Consider the following 24,545-nt stretch of genomic DNA (forward strand, 5'->3'; position numbering starts at 1 on the left):
CTATAAATGGTCCTGCCGCTGATTTTTAAAGAGACCGTGTTTTCACAGTTGGAAAATGCTGCCCTGTCTACTTGACTAGGATCCCCAAATCGATTCCCCATGTAGTACTGAGAGGTCAATGGGAAAAGCCTTTTGGCTCTAGTTCTAGATTCACATATTCAATGTGAGCTAACAGCATGGCGCGCCTGATGGTGACAGCACAGACCAGAAACACAAAAACAGCTCTGGGGTCTCTTCAGAGGAGTTCCCAGGTCCAAGTGCTAACTAACTGGGTGCCAGTGGTATTGCACCTGGGTACTGGGTTCAGATTTAGACTCCACGTTCTAAAAGGTGCTCCAGGACAACCATACCAGGAACTTGTGGCAGGAATCCTGGTCTTTATTTAAATGTCCCGGCGCCCACCCGGGTGAGGGTGGGGCTTTAAGAAGTCCACATAGGCCGAAACCGGTTTGGCTCAGTGGTAGAGCGTCGGTCTGCGGACTGAAAGGTCCCAGGTTCGATTCCGGTCAAGGGCATGTACATGGGTTGCGGGCACATCCCCGGTGGGGGATGTGCAGGAGGCAGCTGGTCGATGTTTCTCTCTCATCGACGTTTCTAGCTCTCTATCCTTCTCTGCTCCTCTCTGTGAAAAATCAGTAAAAATAAATAAATAAATAAATAAAAGAAGTCCACATAGAAGTCAGCCCAGGCTACAAGCGGGGGTAGGAGTTGTGGACGTAAGGAGCCACATGCTGAGCTGACAAGCTCAGGGGGAGCCTGCGTGGCAGTCTTGCAAACTCAGAGACCTAACATAACCACAAAAGATCGTCTGAAAATTAAATATTTAACTACAAACAGGTTATAGTGGGCAGTTATGTCCTAGGCCGATATTTTCCCTGACAAAGATCAACTTAGATCTTTCCAGAGCCCATTTGCCACATAGCTTCTAAGATAACATATCTGTGAGATGTCTGGGAAACTTGTAACTTCCCTTTTTCTGGAGCCCCTGGGGCACAACCAGATATGGTGCTCACCAGGACAGATACCACAAATTCCTTCGTTATCATGTTAATTGTTCCTGCACCCACCCAAGTATGTGTCCATCATTTTACTTTTTCTCCAATCCAAGGGGTTTCCCACTGCTTTGCTTTATCCCATCTCCTTAATCCATCACCAATGAATTTCATGTCACCCACCTATGTCCCTCCTTTGATTGCAATGTGTAAATACAGATGTAACCCGCCATTCTCTGGAGCACCATCTCAATTCATTGAGGTTCTGCTTCCCGGCCTATGTTGATAGTTGAGCTCAAATAAACTCACAAAAATTCTTTACAGGTATCAATGTTGTTTTTTTTTTTTACGTTAACAGTGTGTTCCAGATCTGCCTGAGCATTTTACTGCAGACAGAAAAGGGGTCTTGGTGCCCTAGCCGATTTGGCTCAGTGGATAGAGCGTCTGCCTGCAGAATGAAGGGTCCTGGGTTCGATTCTGGTTAAGGGCACATGCCCCAGTTACAGGCTCAAGCCCCAGAGTGGGGTGTGCAGGAAGCAGCCAACAAATGATTCTCTCTCATCATTGATGTTTCTACCTGTCTTTCCCTTCCCTTCCTCTCTGAAATCAATATATATATATATATATATATATATATATATATATATATTTTTTTTTTTTTTTTTTTTTTTTAAGGGTTCTTGGACTTCTTGAGTCTCCAGCACCAGGAGCTCTGGCTAGGGTTTGAATGGATACATTACACATATAATTATACATATAATGAATACATTTCCATCGTAAAGAGGGTTGTGGAAAGCTGAGAGCAATCAGGAAAGGCTGAAGAAAAAGCCTTTCAGATCCGATCTGACCACTGAGCTGCACTGACTAGTGGGGTTGGGGTTGGGGGACAGGAGGAGGGCAGGCCCAGTACAGTCCCAGATCAAAGCCCCTCTTGAGAAATGGAATCAAGATTGGCGGTAGATCATCTTGGTCCTTTTAGACCTCATTGAGGACTTAGACCTTCGTCCTAGGAGCAATGAGATATCAAAAAAAGATTTTAATACTAGCAATGTAGTTTGTAAATATGGAAGACAGATGTACTTACTCATGACAGAACCCCAAGGGAAGTTCATTAAAAGAGGTGCCATAGTGTTTCCATGGAAACATAGGTCTCCTGAATCCATGGTAAAGTGTGAAAATAATAGTGGGTTGTGAGCATCTCCTTCTATTTGCCAATGTAGAAGGGTGCTCTTGAAATATGGGCGTGCTCAAGCTGAGAGAATGTCAGCTGAGCCACTAGAGTAATATTTCAGGATTGGTGCTGCCTTTGACCTCTTCTGTGTGCCCCAACAAGAGCGAGGGCAAAGCTTTCCTTCCATCTGTGGGTTATATCACTCTGGGGCTGGCTTTCATCGCATCAGCGATTGCATCACATCACACATCCTTCTAAGTCTGCCCTTGTTCTCCCATCATGCAGATTATGGCTGTCAATCATTTTCTATGGCCGGTCCCCTAGCAGAAGCAGCCTTTGGAAACCTAAGAACAGGCTTTGGGAGAAGCAGCATAGCACATGGACTCTAGAACCAGTCCGCCTGGTCTCAAAACCTGGTTCAATTATTAGTTGTGTGACCTTGGTCAAGTTACCTAACCTCTCTGTGCCTGGTTTTCCTCATTTTCAAAAGAAGCATAATGACAATATTCATGTCATGAAGCATATATGGCTTAAAATTTGCCAAGCACTTAGAATAGTGCCTGACCCATACAAGCACTGTACTAGAATTTGGTAAATATGCCAATCGTTTAACCACTTGGTGCCTTTTCTTGGTAAAGCAACTTTTAGAAACTTCCATCTTCCAGGTGTGCTTTGAAAATGACTTAGCTAGCCAAAGCCGGTTTGGCTCAGTGGATAGAGCATCGGCCTGTGGACTGAAAGGTCCCGGGTTTGATTCCGGTCAAGGGCATGTACCTTGGTTGCAGGCACATCCCCAGTGAGGGTTGGGCAAGAGGCAGCTGATCAATGATTCTCTCTCATCAATGTTTCTAACTCTCTGTCCCTCTCTCTTCCTCTGTGTAAAAAACCAATAACATATATTTAAAAAAGAAAAGAAAAAGAGTTAGCTGGGTACTCAGATGAGTTCAGGCAGAGATCAGCAAACTCATTAGTCAACAGAGCCAAATATCAACAGTACAACGATTGAAATTTCTTTTGAGAGCCACATTTTTTAAACTTAAACTTTTTCTAACGCCACTTCTTCAAAATAGACTCACACAGGCCGTGGTATTTTGTGGAAGAGCCACACTCAAGGGGCCAAAGAGCCGCATATGGCTCACGAGCCGCAGTTTGCCGACCACGGAGTTAAGGGGTGACTACTATCTTCATAGTCAATAGTTAACTACCGTTGGATGCCACCAAGTGCTACTAAATAAAGAGACAGAATCTGTATCACTTAGACAAAGGTTGTTCATTGAACAACCAGGCCAAAGCAAAGTGGACTGTCCAATGGCAAATATGGATGGTAGGAGTAATGGGAGCAGGTGCTCGGTGGCCTTTGCATTCATCACTACAGCTTGCAGCTTCTTCCTTCCTTTATTTCTTTTTTAAAAATATATTTTATTGATTTTTTACAGAGAGGAAGAGAGAGGGATAAAGAGTTAGAAACATCGATGAGAGAGAATCATTGATCAGCTGCCTCTTGCACACCCCCTACTGGGGATGTGCCCAAAACCGAGATACATGCCTTTGACCGGAACCGAACCCGGGACCTTTCAATCCACAGGCCGATGCTCTATCCACTGAGCCAAACTGGTTTAGGCGCTTGCAGCTTCTTTCTTTCTTAAGTTCTCCACTCACAAAAATCTATAAGGCCATAAGTGGTGGTCATCCAACTGTACTGGCTGGGGAAGAGGAAGGAGGTGAGCAGGGACCCACAGCAGAAAGCCCTGCCCAAGGAGGAGCAGCCTGGCACTCTTATCCATGGCACGAGCCATGCCACAAATATTGCCTTGTCCGAAACCCCCAGGAAAATGCCAGGCGAGTGGAAGCCATTGGCCTCGAAGGCTGTGGACCTTGGCCTAGGTGGCCTTGAGCCTGACCATCCTCCAAGCCACTAAAAGAAGCCAAAAACTGTTTGGCTCAGTAAATAGAGCGTTGGCCTGCGGACTAAAAGGTCCCAGGTTCGATTCCGGTCAAGGGCATGTACCTTGGTTGCGGGCACATCCCCAGTGGGGGGTCTGTAGGAGGCAGCTGATCGATGCTTCTCTCTCATCAATGTTTCTAACTCTCTCTATCCATCTCCCTTCCTCTCTGTTAAAAATAAATAAAATATATATAAAAAATAAAAATAAAACACTGGGCCTGTTGCTGAGCTGCAAAGGGAAATGCAGAGGAGGTGGCAATACCCTGTGGCCATCCGTACCCAAGAAAACAAGAGAGATGACAAAGAAGGGAGCCCCCGATGCTGACCTCGGCCAGAGAAAAGCACAGCCTGGCCAAGGAAAAGCCAGCAAGGTGCCTGCAAGGGAGGGCAGCCTCTCCCCTGCAGGACTGTTGGGCTGGGTGATGAACACGTGGCCCTGGATGCGAGGGGCAGTGTGACGCCGGGCCCTGGGAAGTCTGTGGAGGTGAGGAGTGTGGACGAGAAGGAGAGCTTTGAGGACAGAATTAGCTCACTGGACAGCAACAAGGACCTGGACACCGCCATTAAGGACTTGTTATGATCCAAGTAGAAGCTCAAGAAGCCTTGTGGTGTAGGGACCCCAGAGCTGTGTGCAGGAAGGTCCACTGAGACATGGGCCCTGGGTCAACAGGTGGCCTCCAGAGGCTGGAAGGACAGAAGCCCATTCTTGTTGAAAAGCCTCCTGTCAAAGTCCAAAAGGGACAGCAGGGAGGGCCTGCTGAGGAAACCTTCCAGCAGCTTCTACAGCCCCACGGAGGGAACAAATCTGTGTAGGGCTGGGCCTGGCCCCTGAGCACATCCCTGGCCTTCCCATCAGGTCAAAGAGCCTGGGAAGGGCATCTGCTCTCCAGTGAGGCAGAGGCCCGGGACCTTCATCCACCAGCTGCCAGCCCCAGTTCTCAGCCTCAAAGCAGTTCCGTGGACAGTGACAATAGCATCGAGCTTGGTATTGGAAGGTTTTGCCAAAAAGGACAGGGAGTCCATGAGCAGTTTAAAAATGCAAGGAGGGACCGAAACTGGTTTGGCTCAGTGGATAGAGCATCGGCCTGCAGACTGAAAGGTCCCAGGTTTGATTCCGGTCAAGGGCATGTACCTTAGTTGCGGGCCCATCCCCAGTAGGGGGTGTGCAGGAGGCAGCTGATCGATGATTCTCTCTCATCGACGTTTCTAACTCTCTAGCCACTGTGCTGGAAGGTGGTGGCCTCAGCCCTGGGCACACAGGGCCAGAAGGTCGGGGGGACTCCTCAGCCAGCTACAGACTGGACCAAGGGGTGGCCCCGCACAGAGCCGGCCTCCCTCCCCACTGCCCTGTCCAGAGGCCAGCTGGAGCCCCCCAGCAGCACCAGCAGGACCGTGTCTGCCAGAGGGCCACCTGCAGGTATGAGAACCCTTTATTCTCACTAAGACCAGAGCTCACAGGGGGCCCTCCATGGGGCCTTGCCCATGACCTCTGGGAGCCACAGCCAGAAAGGGGACAGGGAGGGAGACCCCAGGCCCACCTCGCTCTCCCATGGGGGGACTTCACCCACCAGAGGTGGCTAAAGAGCATGTGGGCGGTGAGCTTGGAAGGCAGGGACATGGTGTGGGAAGGGGAACTGGAGAGGGAGAAGGAGAAGGGGCCTGGCCAGGCCTCCTGGGGCCACGCCAGCCGGCCTCTGTAGGGCGCGCCCTCTGGGGCTGCAGAGTGGCCCGTGTTTGGAGCAAGTTCACACTCGTTCATGAAGAAGGATGGGCACTGGCCCAAGAGGAAGGCACTGGCCGCGCTTGGCTCACACGACAGCAGGAACTGAGGTTCAGACGAGGACATTTTAGATGTGAGCCATAGATAGAGGGTGGATAGGGACAGAAGAACAGGAGGCCTGGGGCAGTGACCCCAGTGAGCTGAGCGGCACCTCCATGGAGGATGGTGGCCCATGGTCAGGGGCAAAGTCCTCAAGCTGTGAGTACGGGTCCTGGTGCCAGCGTATCTATGGATGGCGCATGTATGAGCTTGTACTTGTGCATGTATAGGTGACACTGTGGGTAGCGGAGGAATGGGAGCCGCTGTAACCCTGTACATACATACATGAATGATGCTCTTATTTAACATGTGTCCTAATAAATATGATTTTTATACCTTTTATTTTTTATTTGTTTAACAGTATGACCAGGAACCACCCTTTGATTTCCTTTTTTTTTTTTTTTAAATGTTTTTATTGCCGAAACCAGTGTGGCTCAGTGGATAGAGCGTCAGCCTGCAGACTGAAGGGTCCCAGGTTCGATTCCGGTCAAGGGCATGTACCTTGGTTGTGGGCATATCCCCGGTGGGGGGTGTGCAGGAGGCAGCTGGTCGATGTTTATCTCTCATTGATGTTTCGGGCTCTCTATCCCTCTCCCTTCCTCTCTGTAAAAATCAATAAAATATATTTAAAAATATGTTTTTATTGATTTTTAGAGAGAGAAGAAAGGAGAGGAAGATAGGGATAGAAACATCGATGAGATCCTGAGAGAATCATTGATCGGCTGCCTCCTGCACACCCCCTACTAGGGACCAAGCCTGCAACCTGGGCCTGTGCCCTGGCTAGGAATCAAACTGGGGACCTCTCTGTGCATGGGTCAATGCTCAACCATACCACCCCGGCCAGGGATGATTTTTGTACCCTTTTTGTAAATTTTTTAAGTGCTGTGAAAACTATTTTGGGAAAATATAGCTGTTTGATTTTGCAGGGCGTCCCTGACTGTAGTTTCTGTGGCTTCCATATCACTCACATCACAGCCAGGTTTTAGTGACTCTGAGACTCGTGCTTTGGGGTGATTGTATGGAAATGCCTGGCTATGCCTGAGGGAGTAGCAGCGGCACCACCCAGTGCCCCCCTCCCCCCCCAAGTCCCTGAGGTCTCTATCCAGAGGCTTCTGGACATCCCTTGTTATAAGGGACCTGTGGTAGAGGGGCTGAGCATGACCCCTGAACACATTGCAGCCACAGCCTTTGGCCTGAGAACCTTTAAAGTTCAATCAACAGCAAACACACTGGCCAATCCCCAGGCCCGTGCAAGCGGAAGTCCCAGAGGGAGCTCTCGCAGGTCACCCAGTTCCCCGGGGCCTGTATTGCTTCATGTCCAGTCCTGCTCAATGACTACATGGTTTGAAAAACTCAATGGAACTCTTTGTACATGGGGTGGAAGGGGGATAATCCTCCAGGCCTAGCCAACGTTCTGCAGAACTGTCCTAACTCCTGCCAATCTTAAGAAACTTGCCGATCTCTCTGATACTGAAATTGGAATTGCGCAAATACAGGGTAGAGGCAATTGTGGACTTTACCAAATAGCTCACATGAAATTCTTCCAGAAAGCGTTTTAAAACTACCGTCTTTTTTCGTGATAAAAGAAACATGTTCCAGCCCTAGTAGGTTTGACTCAGTGGATAGAGCGTCGGCCTGCAGACTGAAGGGCCCCAGGTTCGATTCCAGTCAAAGGCATCTACCTTGGTTTCAGGCACATCCCCAGTGGGGAGTGTGCAGGAGACAGCTGACAAATATTTCTCGCTCATCGATGTTTCTAGGTCTCTGTCCCTCTCCCTTCCTCTCTGTGAAAAAGCAATAAAATATATTTTAAAATAAAATAAAATAAATAGATTTAAAAAAAAAGGTTGACTACAGCAGCTTCACAGTTCAAGCAATGCAAATAAGTGAAAAGGAAGAAGATGGCAGTGAAAAAAGAGAAGATCCAGGTGATAATTGGAAGAAGGAGGTGGTGGTGGTGGTGGTGGTATAGAAAAATCTTCAGGTCCCTGGATTAAAACAGCTCTGATACAAGCACCCGCTGCTCCAGCAATCATTACAGAAACCCCAGAACTGGCAATGACTAACGGTGTGGATGGGTCTCCTGGAGCCAGATTAACCACAAGGAAAACATCACAAGGGCCACCAGAAGACATAGAGCAATACACTGTTCCCATCCCCGCAGTCCATTGCCAAGAAGGTAGAAAGCCAAAAGGATAAAGAAATGGAGAAGAGCTTTGGAGTTGTTAGTAAGACACAAAACTAGAGGCAGAGATGAGGTGTCAAAAAACCAGGCCCTTAAACTTCAGCTAGACAACCAGCACACTGTGCTTAAAAATAGAAAACCAGACGAAACCAGTTTGGCTTAGTGGACAGAGTATCGGCCTGTGGACTGAGAGGTCCCGAGTTCGATTCTGGTCAAAGGGCATGTGCCTTGGTTGTGGGCACATCCCCAGTGGGGGGTGGGTAGGAGGCGGCTGATCGATGTTTCTCTCTCATCGATGTTTCTAGCTCTCTCTCCCTCTCCCTTCCCCTCTGTAAAGAATCAATAAAATATATTTTTAAAAAATAGAAAACCAACTACACAGTACAATGAAGGAATAGTCTTTGCTAACCCTTCTAAGGTAACTAGACCACACTAATCACCATGAACAGCCATTATCATCTGATTTCTACGGAATGACAGCAATCAATGCAGACCCCTCTATATAAGTGACCGGCCCTATTGCACTATGGAAGTTTCAAGTGTCACAACTGCTCTTTATGTATATTGAATTTAGGGAGATTGAAAAAACAAACAAACACACACACAAAAAAAATGGCAACCAGTGGTCATTTCAAAATCTTTTTTATGTTCAGGTACTGAGCCTTTGTAAGGTTGAGCACCTCAAATTTGCTGTACTCATGCGGACTCATGTGGATCACAACTTCTGGATTAGAAAGTTATAGCTGTTAGGTGGCGATGCAAAACTTGCATCCAGCTCTGCTGGATACCTATCAGAAATCCTGCAGAGAATTAGCTGTCTGAGTTTTGATTTGCTGTAAATTCAAAGCAACATGAGCAGAACCTCAGCTTAAAATCCACGTAGGTTCATGGATCTTGCATAGAACTCAGTTAGCTGGATGAAAAGTGCTCAACACTCTCAGAACTCACAATGATAGACAAGTCCAGATATACTTATGCTGAAAATGTTATTAAACATTCTGTACATGTAGCAATTGTCCCAGGGTAGCTCTGTTATCAACCCTCTGGTGTGTCTTTAAAGTTAGGGGTGAATGACAGGTGATGTAGCATTTATGTTTTTATGATTATAGCTTAAACTATCCAGTCATTTTTTAATCCTGTAACTTCAGGAAGATACCCAGGATTACTGAAAAGTTTCTGTCCATCTAATGAGATAGTCTGGCAATTTTCTAGTTTAGTATCTTTGGTTCAATAGAAATATGTCAAAGTGGTGTGCAGCTACTTGATGCAGAGTCTGGGTTTCTCTGTAGTAAATCCCTTTGCCTAATGGCGGGAGTTGCAGACTTACTATGGGCAAGAGTGAAGCAAGTGGGTGAGTAGAACTATACTGATATGGGAACATATTTCTATGGAAGTTGAGTCTTGATAAGTGTTAACGCAGAAATCAGAGTCCTGGTGGGTTACAGGATCTCCTGACAGACCTGCCAACCATTTCTTTTTCTTTCAACTGTTGTGAAAACCAGTAAGCACATGGCCAGAGGCTGCTATAGGTGCCAGTGGTCAGAATGGAAATAACAAACTGCTAGTACACCTGGGTTCCCACCCTGACTCCACTCGGACAGAAGAGATCTGAGTCCTCTGAAAGGAAAAAGGTATAGTGAGATCCTGCCAGGACCACACTAACCACTCTTTCCATCCTGCCCACCCCAGACTGCACCCAACAGCCCTTATACTAAGGCAAGGGCACAGGGCATTCCCTCCCGCCTCCAGATTCCATGCCTCTCTCCCCATCTAACCTGCCAGTTTCCTGTTGGGTTTTCCTGGACAGGGAATTTGAGCAGGAAGGCACTTCTGTCTGCCTTGGACCTTGAGTGCAACACCCTGCATCCCAGTGAGCACCAAGGAAGGCAGTACCTGCACTATCTGGTGAACACAGACCATTGGCCAAGCTAGGCCATTTGAGAGGCACCAACGCCCTCTGGGCAGATATGGCCAAGGTGAAACCAAGGAGCTAGGCCAGAGCTGCCTAGACAAAGGGACTGTCACAGTGGAGGGCCCCATTGCTGGCAAAAACTGGTCCCTGTCCAATACTGACTCCTCCACTGGCACATCCTCAGAGCATTGCAGGAGCTGCTGGTACTCAGTGTGGGATCCAGGTACAGCTCTGCCCTAGCCCCAGATATTCCAGGAGCCCGCCAAGGCTACGGGGTGTTCAGACCCCCAGAGGGAACACAGCAAGAACAGAAGTTCCTGCCAGCTGTTTCCCAGGCGGGATCACTGTCAGAGAAGTATGGGAGGTGAAGAGTCCAGCCAAACCAGCCAGGAGAGGGCAGAGCCCTGGCTTCCTAAAGGCAGTGACCCCCGGCTTGGAGGCTCTGCCCCTCCTGACCCATTCCCTCCCTGTTCCACCTGCTGCAGGGCCCACAGGCCACTTGTGTGGTCACAGGGAAGGATTCCAGGACTGAAGAAGGGAGAAAAAAATCAGGGACATTTCTCCCCAGCTTCTTGCCTGTAGGAGTCACTGTGGCCTCCACCTTTAGTCCTGCCTCTCTCAAGGTCACCCTCTCTATACTATCCTTCCCAGATGCCAGGGATCATCCCCCTCTCTTCCAGGAATATGACTACCATTGAGGTTTATACACTCTGCCCCCACCTTCATAACTTAAAGCCCTTATGAAACCCTCAGACTGCCCCAACCAGAGTGCTCTTGTTTCCCGCTGGGACCCGGACTATTACAAACACCCTGGACTTCCAGGATTGGGGGTATGGCCAGACCAACGTGTCCCCATTCCCCCCCACCCCCAACTCCAGGTCCAGCCAAGTGCAAGGCTACTCTCTGCAGGCCTTCAGTAGGCTCCAGTCCACTGGCCAGCCTTCTGGGATTCTGAGTCCCAGTGGCTCAACCTAGAGCCTGTTCCCTCAGGGCACCCTTCTTTTATTTTGTATTTTATTTTTAAATATATTTTTATAATTACGATTTCAGAGAAGAAGGGAAAGGGAGACATAGAAGCATCAATGATGAGAGAGAATCACTGACCGGCTGCCTCCTGCATGCTCTACTGGGGATCAAGCCCACAACCCTGGTATGTGCCCGTGACCAGAATTGAACCCAGGACCCCTTCAGTCCACAGGCCAATGCTCTATCCACTGAGCCAAACCGGCTAGGGCAGGGTACCCTTCTTTTATGACTTCACCCACTGGTCACCTGGGAGACAATACTGAACATTCCACCCACAGCCTGGGCCTTCAGGAGGCAAGGACAGCAGGCCCAGCCAGCCCAGGGGACTCTCCATCCTATGTAAATGAGGACACCGCTAGCCCATGTCTAACAGGTGTGTAGAGGACAGCCTTCGAGGTACTGTGTGTTCTTAGCACCATGGATGATGCTACTGTTCTCAAGCGACAAGGCTACATCATGGGGATAAGTTTGGGAGAGGGCTCTTTTGCAAAAGTAAAATCCGCGTACTCTGAGCGTCTGAAGTTCAACGTGGCAGTTAAGATCATTGACCGCAAGAAAGCCCCTGCAGATTTCTTAGAGAAATTCCTGCCCCGGGAAATTGAGATTTTGATTATGTTAAATCACCGCTCCATTGTCAAGACCTACGAGATCTTTGAGACATCAGATGGCAAGGTCTATATTATCATGGAGCTTGGGGTCCAGGGAGATCTCCTCGACTTCATCAAAAACCAGGGAGCCCTTCATGAAGACGATGCTCGCAAGAAGTTTCACCAACTGTCCTCTGCCATCAAGTACTGCCACGACCTGGACATTGTCCACCGAGACCTCAAGTGCGAGAACCTCCTCCTCGACAAGGACTACAACATCAAACTGTCGGACTTCGGCTTCTCTAAGCGCTGTCTGCGGGATCACAGCGGCCGACTGACCCTGAGTAAGACCTTCTGTGGGTCAGTGGCGTACGCAGCTCCCGAGGTCCTGCAGGGCATCCCCTACCAGCCCAAGGTCTGTGACATCTGGAGCTTGGGCGTGATCCTCTACATCATGGTGTGTGGCTCCATGCCCTATGATGATTCCAACATCAAGAAGATGCTGCGCATCCAGAAGGAGCACCGTGTCAACTTTCCTCGCTCAAAACACCTGACAAAGGAATGCAAGGACCTCATCTACCGCATCCTGCAACCAGATGTCACCCTGCGGCTGCACATTGACGAGATCCTCAGCCACTGCTGGATGCAGCCCAAGCCCCGGGCCACACTGTCCCCCGAAACTATCAGCAAGGAGCGGACGGGTGTCCAGGGCTCTGAAAAGAAGTCTATCACCCATGTGGAACCCCGGGAGGAGGCACTGCCTCAGGCGATGACAGACTCAAGACCCCAGGAGGAGAAGGAGGAAAGACAGTTTGAAATCAGGAGAATTACCCGCACAACTGGGCACATGAGCAGAGAGGCAATGGAAGGGTGCTCCTACAAGTTCCCAGAGAGAAAGACCCAGTGAGCCTCTCACAGAATCTGGAGGCTGGCAGGAAATGAGGAAGACTTCATGGCTAGGTATAAAACCAAATTTAAGATTTGACTTAAGTTGAACCATATGTGGCAAGTGGGACAGTGTAGATCCACAGTGCCCAGCACACCGAGACCTGGAAGGGAGCAAGGGTCAGTCTGCAACTTCTACTACTTTGCTCTGGATGCTGCAGGGCAAGGCCTCAAACTGTTCTCGCAAGTACTGTAGGAATGCATAGGATCACCCCAGCCCCAAGCATGCTGGAGGCTGCAAGTCAACTTTTTTTGAGCAATAATGTTGGTGCTATTTGAGGTGGCAGGCATCTTGAATGTGTTTTGATGTGTTTGGGGGCATTGCTAAACAAGCCAAAGAGACACTGGATGATTAAGCGAGAAACAAGGGATTGTTGGTTAAACTGAAGACTTCATTTAGAATCCAAAAATCTTAACAAATCTCTTGTACCTTGAGCCACATATTTTCCCTGAAAAGCATGCGTTTTTCCCCCAGCACAATTTTGTTATGGTTTTGAGGAGTGACCTGAGCTGGGTATGTGGAGCTTATAGAGTATGATAAGTAATGGGTGGATAGGCTGTCCATTGTACTGTTTCTTCCTTTCCATGCTCAGACATGGTTTGGCCATACAAGATCTCTGTAACATACATGAACAAAGCCAATAAAAGGTGCACATATGGAAACAAAATTACTGCCATGTTTTTTCATGATGCATTTCTCGAGGTGAAATTGCTGGGTCCACGGTACACAAACACTTTAGTGAGATAATCAACATTTAAGAAGTGTTAAATCTATTTTCAGAAATCTATCTGGGGCCCAAAGAGAACATTAAACCTATAAAAAATAGATTTCTAAATATTTAAAAAATTTGTTGACTCTAAGTCTGATGGAAAAGGGACAAAATAGTGGGACTTAGACAGAAAGTAGATACTGTCATAGAATAACTTACCCCTAAGACAGGCTGACAGCTCCAGAATGTGCTGAGGGTGACTGTCCTTGTGGTACTGCAGGGCCCTCTGCCCACCGTGAGCTGAGAGAAGTTCATTTCTTCTCTCCTATTTCCCCTTTGCTCCTCCCAGCCAGGAATTGTCAATGGGAGTGGAGCTGGCCTCTCTGGCTCACAATGCATTTCTGCAGGAGGGGGTTTGTTGTCACAGTAAGGCGGGGTGGGGCAGGGGAGGTGTACACTTGAACTTAGAAGCCCGATATCCTGCCAAAACCGGTTTGGCTCAGTGGTAGAGCCTCGGTCTGTGGACTGAAAGGTCCCAGGTTCAATTCCTGTCAAGGGCATGTACCTTGGTTGAGGGCACATCCCCAGTAGGGGGTGTGCAGGAGGCAGCTGATTGATGATTCTCTCTCATCGATGTTTCTCACTCTATCCCTCTCTCTTCCTCTCTGTGAAAAATCAATAAAATATAAAAAAGGAAGCCTGATATCCTGTACAATGAAGACCTTTGATGTTTCTCGCATAACATTTCAAATGTTGCTCCAAAACTTCATGTGGGTGAAAACCCTGCATCTGGATGTGATATCTGAACCCCCCCCCAACTCCATTTTATAGAGAAATAATAGTTTTTGAATGGATTTTCCAGAAACACAAAGGTATTTACTAAATAAACTGATAGAGGACTATATTAATAATTTGTTTTGTTCTAGGCTTTCCAAGATTTGTTGACAATTGCACAAAAATGCTATCTCTAGTGGCAATGCTGCTAGTGTTATCCATATCCAAGTCATTGATTTAAGACCGCTGGTCAGACTACACCAACAGCTGTTGCAGAATAAACAATTCAGGTGCAAACATCTGGTAATTCATTGTGGCTCTAATGTAGTCTTATCCCAGAATGCATTTAGTTTATAACATTACTTTGCTTTCATGTCTTCTTTATAATACAGTATTTTAAAAATTTTCAGAGAGGAAGGGAGAGGGAGAGAGAAACATCAATGATCAGAGAGAACCATTGATTGGCTGCCTCCTGCACGCCCCCTACTGGGCATGGAGCCCACAAATCTGGCATGTGCCCTGAGTGGGAATCGAACCTGATTTCCTGGTTCACAGGTCGATGCTCAAACAGGGAGCCACATTGGCAGGGCATACAGTATTTTAAAAAAATCTTTATTGTTGCCGAAGCCAGTTTGGCTCAGTGGTAGAGCGTCGGTCAGCGGACTGAAAGGTCCCAGATTCGATTCCAGTAAAGGGCATGTACCTTGGTTGCGGGCACATCCCCATTAGGAGGTGTGTAAGAGGCAGCTGGTCGACGTTTCTAGCTCTCTATCTCTCTCCCTTCCTCTCTGTAAAAAATCAATAAAAATATATTTTTAAAAATCTTTATTGTTGAGAGTATTACAGATGTCTCCTCTGGTGGTGCCACCTCTTGGTTCTCACACACTGGCTAGTTTTTCTCACTTGCTGTACCAGGGTTGTTCTGCGTGACCCTATCAAATGAGACCATGAGACATAAGCCCACGAGACTTTGCTCAGTTTCCAAAGTGCCCGGATTTCAAGGAATTTTATGATTTTCTAAGGCCATAGAGCAGGGCTGTGTCATGGAAAGTGTCCTAGTGAATCTGGGGGGCAGGATGGAGTCAGCTCTCATTACTCCCCACCGGGAGCAGAGTTGCTCACCTGACAACACTTCCTCCCAATGAGCTGGTGGGCCTTTACTGAAACACTACAGCAATTGGGGAAAGGAAAATCCAGCCTTAGGACCCCTGCTGCAAAAGAAGAGTCTTCCAGCACTCTACTAAGTCCGTGTTCTTTCAGAGAAAAGAACTCGAGTCTCAATGGCCAGAGCACTTATGTATTTGACATTTTTCTTGGACTCATTCCTGGCAATCATTTTGAAAATAAAAATCCTCATGTGCTTTTTCAAAACTGACTTAAGGAAGTGCAGGGAAAGGAGAGAGCAAGAGAGAGAGCAAGAGAAAGAGAGATGGGGGGGGGACCTCATTGGGAGGACTGGCTGGTAGGGGAGACATTGATGATTTTTCTGGAGAGAAGACTATTGAAAGAGGGAGGAGTGAGAGGAATTGGAGAAAACACAAAGGGGGAAACAAGATGTTTCTTCCCCCAAGAGCAGGGGTCTTCAAACTACGGCCCGCGGGCCACATGCGGCCTGCAGAGGAGTCTGATCCGGCCCGCCAGGTTTTTTGGGCAGTGAGCGCAGCCGAGGTGTTACAGTAGGAATTAGTAGTTCATATAGTCCGGCCCTCCAGCTCTCTGAGGGACCGTGATCTGGCCCCCACTTTAAAAAGTTTGAGGACCCCTGCCCAAGAGGATGGTATTTGCCTCATTGGCAGCACTTCTCAGATTGAAGGGACCTTCACTTGAGGTCCCATCAGCACAATGAGATTCTGTCCAGTGCCTCTGCTTTCCAGCTGGCCCTGGTGGTGCTGCCTCCTGGTTCTCACACCGGTCCTGGGTTCTCGCCCACCCCAGGGTTGGTCTGGGTGACCCTAGCAGATGGCAGAAGCAATGAGCTGTCACTGCTGAGACTGGCTTGCAAAGACACAGTGGCTTTCTGTGTCTCTGATCACCAGCTCTGGTAGAAGGCCGCTGCTGTCTGAGCAGACTTTCAGAGGGACCCACAGGGCTGCCCATGGCCAATGGCAGGGGCTGGAAACGGCTCCTCCACTCTCTCAGGAAGACCTTCAGATGACTGCAACCTGGCCCATGCGTGGGCTGAAATCTCCCAAGAGGCCTGTGTCCAAACACCCAGCTCAGCTGCTTCTGGATTCCCAAGCCACAGAAACCGAGAGATAATAAAGGTTTGTTGTGTGAAGCCACTCAGTTCCATACTGAACTAAGACGTCTGTGACGCAGTGAGAAATGTCTGGAAATATGGTCCCCCGCTGTAAATGGCTTAGACAAGTTTCCAAACTTTGGCAATGAGTAGATTTAATAAAAAGGCATGCTAAGTTTTCTGGAAAGACTTGACAAAGATTTCCAACTCTACAGCTGTTCAAAATGGAAAAAATTGCAGAATTATACATGGAAAAACCCCCAGTTATGCTTGATACTACAATCTAAGCAATATCTTATAATTAGCTAGCTATTAATTATAGTCAAACCTCAGTTCTTAAATGTCTCCCATCTCAAACAATTCAGTTCTCCACCCAGTTATTCCCAGAAAACTGTCTCGGTAGTCAAAAACTTCGGTTGCCAACCTGACAACCTTTTCATGGTGATACCCGTATGATCAGCCACCTGTCTCTAAGGGGATAGACAAATAGAGAATGCACCATTATGGGTCAGTTTACCGGTAAACCTCATGTTGTTAACATCTCAGAAAATTTCTCTGTGCATATTTTCTAGTGGGAAGAAATGATTCCATTTTCTTTCTTTTCTTTTTTTAAAATATACTTTTTATTGATTTTTTACAGAGAGGAAGGGAGAGAAATTGAGAGCTAGAAACGTCAATGAAAGAGAAACACCGACCAGCTGCCTCTTGCACCCCCCCCCCCCCCCCCCGGGGATGTGCCCGCAACCAATGTACATGCCCTTGACTGGAATCGAACCTGGGACCTTTCAGTCCGCAGGCCGACGCTCTATCCATTGAGCCAAACCGGTTTCGGCAATGATTCCGTTTTCAAACAAATCACTTCTCAAACAGCTTTCCGGACCAAATGAAGGTTGAGAATTGAGAATCCACTGAAATAGCAAAGGCTACAGGGAGGCCAGACATGCTATCACCTGACCGTTTCGGTCCGCTCCCTGCGAATCACTGGGGGAGGGTCCAACACAGGTGAGAGGGACACACGTGCAGTCAAGTTGGGGTGACACAGAGAACATGCCTGTCAGTCAAACCTGGATTCAGACATCATTGGCTAGAGCAAGTGAAGGCAATACAAGCCCATGAAATGTGGGAAAACATAATCCCCTAGAGAAAGGGGTTTGCAAATTCCTGGATTCCACCCCACAAAATAAACCCAGATAAAGCATCAATCTCTTATATTTCCATCTGGTGGAAAGTCCAGGTAGCTACAGGGCTAACTTTTTCTATTTCTTGTGTTGGGGTGCCACCTGGTGGACATGTTTGGAATTGCATAAAGGCATTTATTTGCTTGTTTATTAATGTCACTTTTATTGTTGTGCATATTACAGGTGTCCTCCCTTTCCCATATTGCTCACAGCCACCTGCTTCCCACCCTGCCTCAGGCCTTCACCTGTCTGAGTCCATGGGTTATGCATATGTGCATATAGGTTCTTTGGTTAATCTCTTCCAGCCTCCCTCTTGCTTCCCTGAGATTCGTCAGTCTGTTCCATGTTTCCATGCCAATGGTTCTATTTTGTTCAACAGTTTATTTTGTTCATTAGATTCCACATGTAAGTGAGATCCTGTTATAGTTGTGTTTCTCTGATTGGGTTATTTTGCTTAGCATTATAATCTCTAAGTATACCCATGCTGTCACAAAGTGACACAGGGAACATGCCTGTCAGTCAAACCTGGAGACAGATCATTGGCTTGAGGAAGTGAAGCCAATGCAAGCTAGTGAAATGTGGTAAAACATAAAACATAAAATCCCTTTGTCTAGGGTTCGCTCTCTAGGCTCCTTCTTGTTCCTCTGGCTTTGCTCTTTTAAAAAACATATATATTTTATTGATTTTTTTTACAGAGAGGAAGGGAGAGAGATAGAAACATCGATGAGAGAGTCATCGATCAGCTACCTTTTGCAGGCCCCTACTGGGGATGTGCCCGCAACCAAGGTACATGTCCTTGACCGGAATTGAACCCGGGACCCTTCAGTCTGCAGGCTGACGCTCTATCCACTGAGCCAAACCGGTTTCGGCTGGCTTTGCTCTTGCCTGTACTCCTTCCATAGCCAGGTGGCCCTGCAGACCCCACGCACCATGGACTGATAGCAGCTGGGAAGACAAGCTATACTGGCCAGATATGGACTAGACTGTGCTTTAATACGGAGCAGAGGGTCTGAGCATTGGCTTTGATCTTAGCTCTGTTGAAGACAAAATGATATTTTTTCCATGGCGGGATGAAGGGAGGTGGGACCTGCGAAACTCAGGAGTTTAATTCCACAAAAATAAATCTTTCTACATACCTCATCCTCCTGTGTGAGACTCAAAAATCCCTCTTTTCATGACATTGCAAGAAGCCCACTTCCACAGGCAACAGGCGGGGAGAGGGAGAGCTCCCCACCGATGATATGAGTGGGTACTTCATTAGTTCTCAAAGTGCAGTACCAGACAAGTAGCATCAACCTAAACCAAGAAACATTGGAAACGCAAATTCTCACATTCCATCCCAGAAAATAAATCCAGATAAAGCATCAATTTCTTAAATTAGATTTCCATCTGGTCCATGTAGCTAGTTCTCTCCCCCCCCCCCTTATTTCTTATGTTAGGGTGCCATCTGGCGGAGCTCTTATGTAATTGCAAAATTATCCCTTTCTCTCTCTCTCTCTCTCTCTCTCTCTCTCTCTCTCTCTCTCTCTCTCTCTCCCTCTCCTTTCTCCCATATCTCTTTATTTAACCTTTATTGATGACAGTATTATACTGTAGATGCCTTCACTTTCCCCATTGCCCACCACCACCCGGTTCTTGCCCCACCCCAGGCCTTCACCACACTACTGTCTGTGTCCATTAGTTATGCATATGTGCACATAAGTTCTTTGGTTAATCTCTTCCTGCCTCCCATGCCCCTTCCCTTTGAGATTCATCAGTCTGTTCTCTGTTTCCATGCTTCTGGTTCTATTTTATTCATTTTTAAAAAATATTTTTTATTGATTTTACAGAGAGGAAGGAAGAGGGATAGAGAGCCAGAAACACCGAATCAGCTGCCTCTTGCACAGTCCCCACTGGGGATGTGCCCACAACCAAGGTACATGCCCTTGACTGGAATCAAACCTGGGACCCTTGAGTCCGCAGGCTGATACTCTATCCACTGAGCCAAAGACCCTTGAGTTCGCAGGCTGACTCTTTATCCACTGAGCCAAACCACTTAGGGCTATTTTATTCATGTTTATTTTGCTCATTAGATTCCACAAATGAGTGAGATCATATACTTGTCTCTGACTGGCTTATTTCACTTAGCATCATAATCTCCATGCCATTCCATGCCGTCACAAAAGGTAAGAGATCATTATTTTTTTATATCTGAGTAATATCCCCTGGTGTAAATGTACCACAGCTTTTTATCTACTTATCTACCAATGGCTCTTTGCAGATCTTAATTTTAATAAATAATGCTGCTATGAACATAGGGGTCCATATATTCTCTCTGATTGGTGTTTCATGATTCTTAGGATATATTCCTAGAAATGGGATCACTGGGTCAAAAGTCAGTTCCATTTTTAATTTTTTGAGGAAACCCCACACTGTTTTCCATAGTGGCTGCCCCAGTTTGGACAGGTACATTAAAAACACAAACAAACAAACAAATAAAAGACATGTGACCACTAACACCATAAATAAGAATAAACTCAAAATGGATAAAATATCTAATTTTAAGTCACAAAAATCCTAGAAGAATAAGTAAGCAGCAAAATCTCAGACATCTCACATAGCAGAATTTCATTGATATATCACCTAGGGCAGTGGTCTGCAAACTCATTAGTCAACAGAGACAAATATCAACAGTACAACGATTGAAATTTTTTTTGAGAGCTGAAAACCGACTTCTGCGCATGAGCAACGAAGTTTCAATCGCACTGTATGTGCGTGCCCGCTCATGGTATTTTGTGGAAGAGCCACACTCAATGGTCCAAAGAGCCGCATGTGGCTTGCGAGCCGCAGTTTGCTGACCACTGGCCTAGGGCAAGAGAAACAAAGGAAAAAAAATAAATAGGAATACATCAAACTAAAAAGCTTCTGCATAGAAAAAAAAGAACAGCATCAAAATGAAAAGGGAACCCACTATATCGAGAACATATTTGCCAATGATACATCTGATAAAGGGTTAATTTCTAAAATATATAAAGAACTCATACAACTCAACAAAAGGAAGAAAAACTCTACAATTAAAAAAATGGGCAAAGGACCTCAATAGACACTTTTCTGAAGAGGACATACAGATCGCCAACAGACATATAGAAAATGCTCATTTACTTATCATCAGAGAGATGCAAATTAAAACAAGAATGAGGTATCTATCACCCCACAGCTGCCAGAATGGCTATCATCAACAAATCAACAAACAAGTGCTGGTGAGGATGTGGAGAAAAGGGACCTCTTTTGTGGTGGGAATGGTATTTATTATATTTTTTATGTTACAGTGTTACCCAGTGGATTCATCTTGTAATTGCAGAGTATATTTTCTTCTATTAATCGAGTGCCACTAAGTAGAATTCTCATGTAACTCCATAGATATGTTTTTCTTATCACTTTTTAAAGAATGCCACCCAATGGAATTTTCCTGCAATTGCAGATCAGAGTTTTTCTTATTTCTCAGGTTAGAGGGCCACCTGGTGGCATTGTGTAATTCCAAATGAAATGTTTTTCTGGTTACTGGTCTCTCTCTTTACCCATTCTGTCCCTCTGTCCTCTCTCTGTTTACACACACACACACACACACACACACACACACACACACACACACGACTCTTGAACCAGAAGGGGATTAGGGGTGCCAACCCCCCCATAGTTGAAAGTCTGAATATAACTTTTGACTCCCCCAAAACTTAACTACTAATAGCCTACTGTTGATCTGAAGCCTTATCAATAATGGCTCACTGCACAACGAATGCTATTTTCACAAAATAATCATTGGATTTCTTTTGGTCAGTATAAAACAGGTATTAAGGTCAGTCTTTCTAAAATTGAAGAGCCAACACAAACTTTTGAAAGTGGGAGAATAACTAATAGGAAAAACATAGCTGATTTGAAATTACATGAAAATTCTATCAGGTGGCGCTCTAACCTGAAAAATAGGAAAAACTTCTCTGATCTGTAATTATAGTAAAATTCCATTGGGTGGCACTCTAAACGGACTACAGAAAAGCATCTGTATGCAATTACATGAAAGTTCTACCTGGTAGCACTCAATCCTAAAAAATATCACTCTGCAATTACTTGGTAATTCCAATGGGGGGCGATGTATAGAGAAAAATAAAAATAAATAGGGCATGCAATTACATATAAAGTCCACACGATGGCACTCTAACACAATAAATAAAATGGCATTGCATTTACACTACATTTACACACGGTGGCACTCTAACACAAGAAATAAAAAAATTTGCCGCGGCAGTTACATGAAAAATCCAGTAGATGGCAATCTAACATAAGAAATAGAAAATATTAGTCTTTTCTGTGGGGGAAGGGAATTCTTTTGGCATTTATCCAAATAAGGTATTATTACGAAATGTGTGGTGATAAATTTATAGGATTAATTTACTTAGTAAATTAAAATTTAGCACACATATTTTCAGTGCTTTGGACATATTTTAATTAACTAGTATTCTTTCATTTTGTTGTCTTTTTTGTGCCTACGAACAGGTCCTCTAGGGCAGATACCAAATATCTAACTTTTCTACCTCCTCAGCCTCTAGTACAAATTCTGATATGAGAATTCAATAAATAAGTAAATAAATATTATTTTAAAACTGCATGTTTATTTAAATTACAAATATTTTTTTATATTTTAAATCCTTACCCAAGGATAAGTTTTTTATTGATTTTTAAAGAGAGAGGGAGGGAGGGAGGGAGAGAAAAAGAGAAACATCAATGTATAAGAGGAACACTGCCCAGTACTCACCCGAACCTGGGATCAAATTTGCAGCCCAGGTATGTGCCTTGACAGGAACTGAACCTGCAACTTTATTTATGTACGGGACTATGCTTTAACCAAATAAGCCACCAAGCCAGGGCTAAACATTCATTAAATAAGTGAAAGAAAGAATAAAAATGTGAGAAGAAATGGCGGGAAGGCAACATGAATAGAATATAAATCTAGAGTCTGAGCTCTATTCTCTATTCTATCCTATAGAAGCCCAGGTAAAGGATGCACAGTGGTGGCCCAACTAGGTTGAACAAGTAGGGAAAATGTAGAGAAAAATATGACTGAGACTGAAATAATGAATTTCATTTAAATGACTTCCTAGGTTGAGATTTTTGTGGGGGTATAGTGAACTTTATTGATCATATATGACAAGTTAGGCCTCCCTAAGCTCCTTCCTTCCCTTGTTCAAGGGGTCTGGGGTGCAAACTGTGGAGGTCAGGAGATTCTTAGTGTGTTGGGGATCAATGTGGGACAGGAACTCCCCAACAGCTGAGGATCTCTCTTCCTCTTGCTGGGGCTGGTAGTCCAGGGGGCTCTTATTCCTTGGAGGCCACGCGGACCATAAGGTCTACCATCCTCTTTCTATAGCCAAATTCATTGTCATATCAGGGAACAAGCTTGACAAAGTGGTCATTGAGGGCAATGCCAGCCCCAGCATTGAAGGTGGAGGAGTGGGTGTCACTGTTAATGTCAAAGGAGACAAACTGTGCTTAGTGTTGCCCTTGAGAGGACCCTCTGATTCCTGCTTCGCTACCTTCTTTATGTTATCATATGTGGCAGCTTTCCTCAGGAAGCAAGTCAGATCTACAATTTACATATTGGAGGCGGGGACTCAGAAGGCCATGCCCGTGAGTTTCCCATTCAGCTCAGGCATGACCTTGCCCACAGCCTTGGCAGTGCCAATAGAAGCAGAGATAATGTTCAGGCCAGCCCCTTGATCATCACACCATAATTTCCTAGAGGCTCCATCACACGGTCTTCTGGGTGGCAGTTGATGGACTATGATCATGAGTCCATGATGCTAAGTTGTCATGAATGACCTTGGCCAGAGGGCCCAAGCAGTTGGTGGTGCAGGAGGCATTGCTGACAATCTTGAGGGAGTTGTCACACTTGTCATGGTTCACACCCATCACAAACATGGGGCATCTGTAGAAGGGGCAGAGATGATGACCCTCTTGATTCCGCCCTTGAAGTGAGCCCCAGCCTTCTTTGAGGTAGTGAAGACACCAGTGGACTCTGCCACATACTCAGCACCAGCATCACCCCATTTGATGTTTGTGGTACCTCGTTCCTGGAAGATGGAGATGGACTTTCCATTAAGGACAACCTTCCTGTTCTCAGCCTTCACTGTGCCTTTGTACTTGCCATGAATAGAATCACACTGTAACATGCAGACCATGTAGTTCAGATCAATGAAGGGGTCATTGAGGGCGACTGTATCCACTTTGCCACAGTGACTAGGCACCTAATATGGCCAAATCCTCTTACTGTGGCCTTCACCATCCTGTCTCAGGATTGCAGCTGGCACTGCAAAGGAAGACACAGCTATCTGATGAACAGCAGGAGCAGAGAGCTAATTAAGATTTTTTTTTTTAATACCCTGTTTTCCTGAAAATAAGACAGTGTCTTATATTAATTTTTTCTCCCAAAGTTGAGCTAGGTCTTATTTTCAGGGGATGTCTTATCTTTCCATGTGCTAGGTCTTATTTTCGGAGGATGTCTTCTTTTCGGGGAAACATGGTAGTTTTGCTGGTAATGTTTTTATGGTATTTTTCTTCTTTCTTTTTTCTTCTTTTTTACAAAATATATTTTATTGATTTTTCACAGAGAGGAAGAGAGAGGGATAGAGTCAGAAACATGGATGAGAGAGAATCATCAATCAGCTGCCTCCTGCACACCCCCTACTGGGGATGTGCCCTCAACCAAGGTACATGCCCTTGACCGGAATCGAACCTGGGACCTTTCAGTCCGCAGGCCGATGCTCTATCCACTGAGCCAAACCGGTTTCAGCTAGTTGAGATTTTTTAAATATATATTTTTATTGACTTTTTTTTTTTTTTTTTTTTTTTTTTTTTACAGAAAGGAAGGAAGAGGGATAGAGAGTTAGAAACATCGATGAGAGAGAAGCATTGATCAGCTGCCTCCTGCACATCTCCTACTGGGGATGTGCCCGCAACCAAGGTACATGCCCTTGACCAGAATCAAACCTGGGACCCTTTAGTCTGCAGGCCGATGCTCTATCCACTGAG

General features: G+C 46.0%; 1 protein-coding gene and 2 pseudogenes across 3 annotated transcripts; 2 read left to right on the forward strand and 1 right to left on the reverse strand.

Annotated features, from left to right (window-relative positions):
• The first annotated feature begins 7,803 nt into the window (after positions 1 to 7,803).
• Positions 7,804 to 8,172, forward strand: LOC311614895 (protein CDV3 homolog; annotated as a pseudogene). Its single transcript has one exon. The product of its transcript is annotated as a protein CDV3 homolog (transcript).
• A 3,295-nt stretch (positions 8,173 to 11,467) lies between these two features.
• On the forward strand, positions 11,468 to 12,544 carry LOC311614896 (testis-specific serine/threonine-protein kinase 1-like; the record flags this gene model as incomplete). Its single annotated transcript, XM_084869979.1, has 1 exon — positions 11,468 to 12,544. The coding sequence occupies one exon, from the start codon at positions 11,468 to 11,470 to the stop codon at positions 12,542 to 12,544; it is 1,077 nt and encodes a 358-aa protein (XP_084726105.1).
• A 10,288-nt stretch (positions 12,545 to 22,832) lies between these two features.
• On the reverse strand, positions 22,833 to 23,799 carry LOC311614964 (glyceraldehyde-3-phosphate dehydrogenase-like; annotated as a pseudogene). The gene has a single exon. The product of its transcript is annotated as a glyceraldehyde-3-phosphate dehydrogenase-like (transcript).
• Positions 23,800 to 24,545: the final 746 nt, after the last annotated feature.

The sequence above is a fragment of the Pipistrellus hanaki genome (genome assembly GCF_964339955.1).
Source record: "Pipistrellus hanaki genome assembly, chromosome: X".
NCBI lineage: Eukaryota > Metazoa > Chordata > Mammalia > Chiroptera > Vespertilionidae > Pipistrellus > Pipistrellus hanaki.